Source organism: Piliocolobus tephrosceles, unplaced genomic scaffold (assembly GCF_002776525.5).
Source record: "Piliocolobus tephrosceles isolate RC106 unplaced genomic scaffold, ASM277652v3 unscaffolded_45371, whole genome shotgun sequence".
NCBI classification, from domain to species: Eukaryota; Metazoa; Chordata; class Mammalia; order Primates; family Cercopithecidae; genus Piliocolobus; species Piliocolobus tephrosceles.
In genome coordinates this window covers 2355-12400 of record NW_022330278.1, presented here as the reverse complement: position 1 = coordinate 12400, position 10046 = coordinate 2355, and the positions used below count along the sequence as shown (strand labels likewise).

General features: G+C 45.6%; 1 protein-coding gene and 1 non-coding gene across 2 annotated transcripts; one reads left to right on the top strand and one right to left on the bottom strand.

Moving 5' to 3' along the window:
- The first annotated feature begins 1446 nt into the window (after positions 1-1446).
- Positions 1447-1517, top strand: TRNAG-CCC. Its single transcript has one exon. It is a non-coding gene; the product is annotated as a tRNA-Gly (tRNA).
- A 3829-nt stretch (positions 1518-5346) lies between these two features.
- On the bottom strand, positions 5347-9061 carry LOC111551346. Its single transcript, XM_026453706.2, has 4 exons — positions 8988-9061; positions 7906-8882; positions 6312-6404; positions 5347-5419 (listed from the first exon to the last, which is right to left on the bottom strand). The coding sequence occupies exons 1-2, from the start codon at positions 9059-9061 to the stop codon at positions 8135-8137; spliced, it is 822 nt and encodes a 273-aa protein (XP_026309491.2). The 3' UTR covers positions 5347-5419; positions 6312-6404; positions 7906-8134.
- Positions 9062-10046: the final 985 nt, after the last annotated feature.

Sequence of the window (10046 nt, the reverse complement as noted above, 5' to 3'; positions counted from 1 at the left end):
GTCACTGCACTCCAGCCTGGGTGACAGAAAGAATTGGTATAATCTTTTAAAAGATAGCTAATATCTTTGACTAAGCAATTCCACTTCAAGGAATTTATTCTACAGGAACACTATAAAAACACACAAAGATACATGTAGACAGCTTTCTCTGCAGTACTGTTTCCAACAGAGAAAAAATAGGAAACACTCCAAATAGCCATAATTCGGTGGTTTTTTTAAGCAACAGGACTCACTCTGTCACCTAAGCCGGAGTACAGTGGCCAGTGGTGCAACCACAGCTCACTGTAACTTCAAGTTCCTGGACTCAAGCCTTCCTTCCACTTTAGCCTCCCAAGTGGCTGGGATTACAGGTATGTGCCACCACATCTAGCTAACTTTATTTTTTGTAGAAACAGGGTCTCACTATGTTGCACAGGCTGGTCTTGAACTTCTGGCCTCAAGCAATCCTCCTGCTTCAGCTTCCCAAAGCACTGAGATCATGGTGTGATCCACCATGCCTGGCTCATAATTAGGTTTTAAGTAAATTATCATTTAGCCCTACAATACGATATTGATTATGACAAAGTATCTAAAATACATCAAGCTTAATAAAACAAGTTGCATTTCTGTACAAACACTACTATTTCTCTCAAAATGAAAAGCTTTAAAAACCAAGTAGAAATGGTTATAGATTGATACACGTATTTAGAAACTTCTAAAATATACCAAACAGTGGTTATCTCTGGGAACTGCCATCTCTTTTCTAATTTACCATTCGCACAGTATTTGATTATTTTAACTGTGGGCATATATTACTTTTGGAATCAGAGGAAAAATGCATTTCTTTTTAAGTCTCATCTAAACTGAAAGCTGATTTTTACAATGTCAAAAGTTCTCAATTTATAAACTTCAGACAGATAACCAAAACTAATGGTCAGTAAAAATGACATTCACTCCGAGTTGACAGTTACTATATTAGTTCCTAAACATACTGTACCCATTGATGAACAATTTGAATCAAGAAAACAAATATAAAGTATTAGGTCAAGACTCTGTTTAACAGCCAAATGCTTAAGACGTCTGATTAATACTTCTTGTTTGTTTGTTTTGTTTTTGAGGTAGAGTTTCCCTCTTGTTACCCAGGCTGGAGTGCAATGGTGCGATCTCAGCTCATCGCAACCTCCGCCTCTTGGGTTCAAGAGATTCTCCTACCTCAGCCTCCCGAGTAGCTGGCATTAGAGGTATGTGCCACCATGCCCAACTAATTTTGTATTTTTAGTGGAGACAGGGTTTCTCCCTGTTGGTCAGGCTGGTCTCAAACTCCTGACCTCAGGTGATCCGCCTGCCTTGGCCTCCGAAAGTGCTGGGATTATAGGCATGAGTCACCACGCTCAGCCTGATACTTCTTAAGTTTGTTTTTATAAATTAGTTTCAAAGCACTGGTGGTGCAACAATAGAAGTTTCACAGCACTGGTGGTTCAGTGGTAGACTTCTTGCCTCCCATGCAGGAGACCCAGGTTCGATTCCTGGCCAATGCAGCTCCCACCTTAATCCTAGCTACTCAGGAGACTGAGGCAGAAGATATCCCTTGAACCCAGGAGGCAGAGATGCAATGAGCTGAGATCATGCCATTGCACTCCACCCTCGGCGACAAAAGTGAGACTTCTCAAAAAAAAAAAAAAAAATTAGTTCTAATAGTATACCATGTACAAAATAAAACAACATTTTAATGCAGTCACTGTGAAATTCCTGTTTAACAATTCACATTTTTTAGTATGTTCTCCCTAATGATACCTCATTCTATAATCAAAGCTGGTACTAAAAAATACTTTTCATTCTGATAGCAAATAATCTAAGTATACTTTCAAAATGAAACCTACTCTGCAATTGCCAGGGTTTTCTGTATCTTTCCCAGATTGGGAAACTAAAGAGTTAACATTATTTAACAGTTTTTGTACTAGGCACTGAGTTGTACCACTTGGTGCCCTCTGTCTACAGAGACTAAGACAAACTATACAAACAGCAGTGAGGAGAACCAACATTTCAACTAGGGACTGAGAGAAGAGATGAGTTTAGTTTTGACTTGAAAGGTTTCTCCCCTTTTTATGCTGCTTTGAATTTCTCAGATGAAGAAATGAATTACAGCTCTCTGAATAGGTAACAAAATATACCCACTGCATTCACATATTCCACAAACGGAAGTTTAAATTGTAAAGTTTCTGTAAAGCAATCATACTGTACAATCAAAAACTTTAACACTGTGCATGCTATTTGACTTGGTCTTTCCAATTCTAGAAATTGAAGTTAAATAATCAAAAATATGTTCAGAAGGTACACACAATTCTTACAGCATTTTTCTTTTTAGGAAAAACTTAAACATCCTTTTTCTTCTTCTTTTTCCCCAAGATGGAGTCTGGCTCTGTCACCCAGGCTGGAGTGCAGTGGCACGATCTTAGCTCACTGCAACCTCCGCCTCCCTGGTTCAAGCAATTCTCCCGCCTCAGCCTCCTGAGTAACTGGGATTACAGGTGCCTGCCACCACAACCAGCTAATTTTTGTATTTTTAGCAGAGACAGAGTTTCGCCATGTTGGCCAGACTGGTCTTGAACTCCTGACCTCCAGTGATCCGCTAGCCTCAGCCTCCCAAAGTGCGGATTACAGGCGTGAGCCATCGCACCTGGCCAAAAAAAATTTTTTTTTTTTTTGAGACAGAGTCTCGCTCTGTCGCTCAGGCTGGAGTGCAGTGGCCGGATCTCAGCTCACTGCAAGCTCCGCCTCCCGGGTTTATGCCATTCTCCTGCCTCAGCCTCCCGAGTAGCTGGGACTACAGGCGCCCGCCACTGCGCCCGGCTAGTTTTTTGTTATTTTTTAGTAGAGACGGGGTTTCACCATGTTAGCCAGGATGGTCTCGATCTCCCGACCTCGTGATCCGCCCGTATCGGCCTCCAAAAGTGCCAGGATTACAGGCTTGAGCCACCGCGCCCGGCCCCAAAAAAATTTAAACATCTTATAACATGAGTTTAGTTACTTTGTGTTATGATATGACCACATGAAAAAAAAATTTTTTTTTTTTTTTTGAGACGGAGTTTCGCTCGTTACCCAGGCTGGAGTGCAATGGCACAATCTCAGCTTACTGCAACCTCTGTCTCCTGGGCTCAAGTAATTCTCCTGCCTCGGGCTCCTGAGGGTTTACAGGCACCCACCACCACACCCGGCTAATTTTTGTATTTTTAGTAGAAATGGGGTTTCTCCATGTTGGTCAGGCTGGTCTTGAATTCCCGACCTCAGGTGACCCGCCTGCCTCGGCTTTCCAAAGTCCTGGAATTACAGGTATGAGCCACAGTGCCCAGCAGAAAAATGACAATATTTTTTAAAAAGTAAATATACAACAGTCCATTTGTCTCATCCCCCTAAAACTAAACATATTGAAAGCAAAGACTTTGTTTTATTCACTGCTTGATTCGTAGCACTCAGAACAATGCCTGGCACATAACAGTCACTCAAAAACTTGCAAAATAGGCCAGGAGTGGTGGCTCACATCTGTAATCCCAGCACTTTGGGAGGCAGAGGTGGGCGGATCACCTGAGGTCAGGAGTTCGAGACTAGCATGGCCAACATGGTGAAATCCTATCTCTACCAAAAACACAAAAATTAGCCGGACATGGTGGCAGGCGCCTATAATCCCAGCTACTTGGGAGACTGAGGCACATGAATTGCTTGAACCCGGCGGACAGAGGTTGCAGTGAGCCAAGCTAGTACCACTGCACTCCAACCTGGGCGACAGAGTGAGACTGTCTCAAAAAAAAAAAAAAAAATTGTCAAATGAATGAATATGAGTAATACAAGTGAATACAGAAGAGGTTTTAGCTAGAAATATATATGTAATAGGATCACATAACATATACATTTACCTTACCTGAATTCAACTGTCCAGACTAAGCAAAAGAAAGAACTAATGTAAATCGTGCATGCTGACTTGCCCTGGAGTGACAGTGGAGAGAAAACCAGAATCTGCTGTCCCCTCTGAGAATCTCTGGTCCCCACAGCTCTCACATGGTATCACACTAGCTACACGTGATTCTAGTTTTTTGGTTTTTTTTCTTTTTAAGAGACGATCTTGCTCTGTTGCCCAGGCAGGACTGCAGTGGCATGATCACAGCCCACTGCAGCCCTGAACTCCTGTGCTCAAGTGATCTTCCTGCCTCAGCCTCCTGAGTAGCAAGAATTACAGGCTCAAGCCACCACACCCAGCCCGATTCTAGCATTTAAAAGATTTTTTAACATAAGATGGCCCTAAATATAAGCCAGCTGCTTCATCTGGTGCTACACCCAGAAAACAGCAATTTTCTACAATGCTGAGAGCTGAAAAGGATTTCCAAGAGTAATTTTGACTATATGGAAATTTTGCCTTAGAGGATGACTTTAGAACCTACTTCCCATTCCAAATAAAATGCAACTCTACTTCATGCCATAGCATACACAAATGTATCTATAACCTATAATCATAGATATAACTGGGTGATGAATATGCATAGTGTCTTTGTTTTTATTTTCTAATATTTCTTCAATTTACAAATAGTGCTTTCATAATAAGAAAAAGCTCTATTTAGGCCATGTGTGGTGGCTCACATCTGTAATCCCAGCACTTTGAGAGGCTGAGGCAGAAGGATCCCTTGAATCCAGGAGTTCAAGACCAACCTGAACAACAGAGAGAGACCCTATCTCCACAAAATAAAAAAATGTTTTAAAAAAAAAATTTTCTATATAGGCGGGGCGCAGTGGCTCATGCCTGTAATCCCAACATTCTGGGAGACCAAGATGGGAGGATGACTTGAGGTCGGGAGTTCGAGACAAGCCTGGCCAACATGGTGAAACTCCATCTCTACTAAAAATACAAAAAAAAAAAAAAATTAGCCGGGCGTGGTGGTGCGCACCTGTAGTCCCAGCTACTCGGGAGGCTGAGGCAGGAGAATCGCTTGAACCCAGGAGGTGGCGGTTGCAGTGAGCCGAGATCAAGCCACTGCACTCCAGCCCAAGAGACAGAGTGAGACTCCATAAAAAAAAAAAAAAAGAAAAATAGGTCTGTTTTTAATAGTCCTTTCAACATTCATCAGAGAATGCTAGATTTGGTATCAATATTCCTCTACCTCACCTAAAACAATGCTACCTCTATAGTATATTATCAATCGTTAATAAACTTACTCATGCAGCATATTCTTTCAGCCTATTACTCTGTTCTGTTTTAAACAATTTCTTAATTCAGAAACACGTAACTCAAGCTATGTATCTTTTCAACAAGAATTAAGGTCATTTTTATTTCTATTAAGAGTCACTTAAATCTGTACGAAATAGAAAAAAAAATTTATTTTAATTTTTAAAAATTTTCAAAATAAGGTACCTGAACATCATAGAGTGCTACAATATTTTCATGCTGAAGTTCCTATTAAGAAAATTGAGAATGAAAAATATGTAAGTATTCTAATAATTTTACTATATTTTAATATGTAAATAAAATTAAAGTATACACTTACATACTACTTCTAGTATTACACTTCTATTAATAGACTAGAAAAATTCAATTGAAGAATAAGAAATGTGCCTGATCAAACAAAAAGCACATTATCTCACTAAAAGAAAATATAATTTTTAGCTCAAAGTGCTACAATTCTTAACAAAGAGCTCTCCACAGGAAGCAGTTTTGAAGAAATCGGGTGTTAAATGAGGGTTCCACACTTGTATTAGTTTGGAAAACGCTACGTCAAGTACTTTGAAACCAGTTTCTTCATTGTAGAATTTTTCAGACTTTCTTTAATGAGCCATAGGCTTTGAGACTCTCCAAGAAGTATTTAGCAAATGGGGTTTTCCAAATTTACTTAACCATCTTCTCAAACCACCTCACTTAGATAACACTAGTTGTGAGTGATCTAGAAAAGCCACCTGCAAGGAATATAACTTTCTTCAATTTAAAGACCCCCAGTGCCCCTACTCTCCCCAAAAAACTTAGTAGTAACATGAAAGGGGACAACCGGAGAGGTAAAAACAGTGTACAAGATGGGTCTGCCTGGCCCTCTTCTCAAACAACACAGTCACTAGGAAAAAGGAGAAATGATGAGAAGCTAAACTCAGTCTTCACAGAATCCCTCTGAGCTTTGGTTCTTAAAAATAGCTTCTGAGTACTCAATGTTTTAAAAAAGTGAGCATGCAAAAAGGAGAGCAACAGTGGAAAATTCTCAAACTTGTACCCAACTACCAAAATTGCAAAGGATGGCAGCATGCATTCATTTAAATTAAGTTTTAACCTTATATGAATACTACTATATAAAGTAACATACCTTTAAGATTTTAATTTCCTTTCCAAGCAGTATTTGTGATTTTGACAAGTTCTTTTTATTAATACTTTTAATAGCTACCTCCCAATCAGTTTTCTGAAAAAGAAAAACAATGTTACTCCTAGACATCATTCCACAGAAATAACAGAAAAAAAATTACAAGCGCGAAGACGTTTTTAGCAAATAAATGTACGGCATTGGGGAAAAATGGAAAAGAACCTGTATTTTCAATCATGGGAAAGTGACTTCATAAATTATAGTGCAATATGCCAAGGTCCTACAACACAACTACTAAAAATAACAAATATGAAGTCCATATAGTAACTAATATTGAATGAAAAAAGAACAGTTCACAACCACTTCAAAGTTATGGACAAATGTAGAAATAAACTTGGAAGGTGATATGGTTAATTGAAAACTTATTTGTTAGTTTGGAATGATTACACCTTGTTCTTCTTGAGTTCTAAATTATTTTCCTAATAAATGAAAAGTAGGTCGGGCGCAGTGACTCACACGTATAATCCCAGCACTTTGGAAGGCCGGGGGCAGGCGGATCGGATCACCTGAGGTCAGGAGTTCAAGATCACCCTGGCCAACGTGGTGAAACACCGTCTCTAGTAAAAATACAAAAACAAAAATCAGGCGGGTGTGGTGGCAGGCTCCTGTAATCCCAGCTACTCGGGAGGCTGAGGCAGGAGAATCGCTTGAGCCCGGGAGGTGGTGGCTGCAGTGAGCAGAGATCTCGCCACTGCACTCCAGGCTGGGCGACAAAGCGAGTGTCTCATAAATAAATAAATAAATAAATAAGAAAAGTAGCATTACTTTATCCGATAAGCAACAAAGTCAGACCACTTTTAACACGCCCCTTGGCAACAATCAGAACTGCCACACCCTTTAAGATTATTTTCACTCCCGATATGCCTTTGCAAATTCTTTAGATTCTAAAACCTCTTGTAACTGTACTTGCGAAATAGCAAAGGCTAAAAAAAAAAAATTTAAGGCTTAAACATGATTTCACGTTGTGATTGAAAATGAATTGTCCAAACACCTTTCTCATCCGGAGCTCCTCTACCTGACTCCGGGGGAGAAAACGGTGCCGGGACTCTTCGGGGTGCAGGGGACCAGTGCTGAGAAAGGTGACACCTCCCTGGCTGAGAAAGCCTGAAGCTAATGGGACATCGCCCATTTTCCGCTGGGTCTGTAATTATCAACCTCAAAGGTGACCAGCCCTGGGCACGGGGAAAAAAACCAAAGGTCCATTCACGCCCAAGCCTCGAGTCTGCACGGGGCAGTACCGTCTATTTTGGGTCCAGGGCAACCTGGGTGCAAAGGCTCCTGCGATCGGCCCGCGGGGTGGGTCCCGGGCACACAGGAGGGTCAGCAGCAGCCGGTCGGTAGGCGGAGCGCTGCCAGAGGCTTGGGCCTCACAACAACCCTCAAAGGACCAAAACAAACCGCGAGACGGGCTGCGCGCACAATAGCATCCCCAGGCGGCTAGCCGTGGCGGGGGGCTCGGCCCGCGGCTGCGCCAAGTTTCAGAACCACCTAGCCCCGTGCCTGCCGCCCGGGGCCCGGCCTCGCCCCGGCCGGCGCTCACCTGGCGGTGCCGCCGCCGGAAGACCACGGCGAAGGCCCCGTGTCCCACGAGATCCCTCTTGCTGTACTCGAAGTCGCCCACCACCTCCATGGCCGCGCCCCCGGGGCACAAAGCTGGCGGGCTGGCGGCGTAGCGCGGCGCAGGTATCAGCACCGCGAGTCTGCGGCCCCGGAGCGCGCCAGCGGGCGGCGGGTCTGGGGCAGCCGCAGCTTCGGGACCGGGCGGACTCTCATGCCGAGAGGCCGGAGCGGAAACGGGGGAGGCCGCCGCGCGGAGCCGGGGTCAGCGAGGCCCGGCCCGGCCCCGGCCGCTGCTCATGGCCCGGCATGCTGTCGGTCGCGGGCTGTCTGGCGAAGCGGCCTCGGCGCTGCCGGGCCAGGGTCGCCGTCACCTTCACTGTGCGCGCCTGGAGCCGCACACGCGCTCTGAGGCAGTGAGGGGCCTGGTACTCTCCATCCCCAGCTCGTCTGGCCTCTTCGGCCCTCCCCGCCCGGGGCGCTGCTGCGGCGGCAGTAGCTGCCGCCCTAGAACCCGCACCGCCGCCGCCCCGCGCTTCCCGCCTCACGGCGACGCCCAATGCCCTCACGCGCGCTACTCGCTCCCGCGCGACTGGCTGCCCTCCGCGACGTCCGCGTGCCTTGAAGGCCTCAGGGCCAGCCCGCTCCCTCCGCCGGGGAAAGGAGTGCGGCCCCGGCGGGGCGCCCGCAGCTGGGGAGATCATCAGCTGCTCCTGAGGCGGGAACAGCGGGCGGGACCTGCTGCGGCCACAGCGGGTTAAGGGCTGCAGGCTGTGTTCTGGGCCTGGGGAGCAGATTCCAGCCGACCACGCCCCGGGCTCCAGGCCGCTGGGAGGCGGACTGCAGAGAAGCGAGTCTTGAACCCCAGCTGCAGGCAGGACGGGAGAATCTCTGCAGGGTAGACCCCCAAATTCCTGCCAGAGCAAAGGAGCGACTGCTACTCCAGGCTTTGCCCGCGCCCTCGAAAACCGGAGTTAATGCTGCCAAGCTGCCGGCCTTCGGACGCCTCTCGGGGTTTACTCGTTCCGGATCCCTAGAGGGACGGTGACAGGCGGGATTCTGCACCTTTTGGTGGTCCCTTGACTCTGCGAGAAGCTGGTCAAGCTCAGGGTCCTCTTCGCAGAGAATCGCCTCTGCATACCGACTCAGGATCGCACACGTTTTCAAGGCTCTCCTGGGGGCTCCCAGTGTCAGGCTAGTTTGACCTCGGGCTTACTTCAAATGGCTGAAGGGAGCTTTCTTTTCTACCTGATTGTTAAAGTTGTTCAAGTGACAAGGAACAGACTGTCAGGTTTCCCGAAGTACCTTATGAAACCATTTACTAAACAATATGCTTGAAACGATGAGAAAACGCAGGCCCCACACTTGAGTGTGTGTTCCATTGTTTAGGGTTTGTTCTTTCAGGGTCTTTCACCACCTCGATGGCCGCTGCCTGTCCCTGCAAGCTGATCTCTGAACCGTGACAGAGTCTGCTGAGAGAACCCTCCTGCCTCACACGCTCAAAACGTAGGGCCTTGGGTTTCAGCTTCTGCTACTGTGCACCCTTAGGTCATCCTGTCCTTACTTACATCTGGCCCGGGTGGTTGTGTTAGACACTGAAAATCTGGAGCCTTCAAAAGTTGACAGCAACTTTTAGGCAAGTTTGCACATACACCCAAAAGTGGATGGAAATGATTCCTTACCTCACTGAAAGATTCTCTACAGTCTATCCTTTTCTTTACCTTTTTTTTTTTTTTTTTTGAGACAGAATCTCACTCTGTCACCCAGGCTGGAGTGCAGTAGCACAATCTCAGCTCACTGCAACCTCTGCCTCCCAAGTGCACATGATTCTCCTGCCTGAGCCTCCTAAGCAGCTAGAATTACAGGCATGCACCACCACACCCTGCTAATTTTTGTATCTTAGTAGAGATAGGATTTCACCATGTTGGCCAGGCTGGTCTCAAACCCCCGACTTCAAGCAATCAGCCTGCCTTGGCCTCCCAAAGTGCTGGGATTACAGGCGTGAGCCACCACGTCTGGCCTGTTTTTTGTTTTGAGACAGAGTCTTGCTCTGTGGCCCAGTTTGGCGTGCAGTGGCACGATTTAGGCCCACTGCAACCTCCGCCTCCTGAGTTCAAGTGATTC

Excerpts from the sequence above, each read along its gene's own strand:
- LOC111551346 (XM_026453706.2), bottom strand. The coding sequence starts at position 9,061 with ATGCAGAGGCGATTCTCTGCGAAGAGGACCCTGAGCTTGACCAGCTTC. Across the intron at positions 8,883-8,987 it reads AGTCAAGGGACCACCAAAAG|GGCGCGGGCAAAGCCTGGAG; the intron begins GTGCAGAATCCC and ends CCGGTTTTCGAG.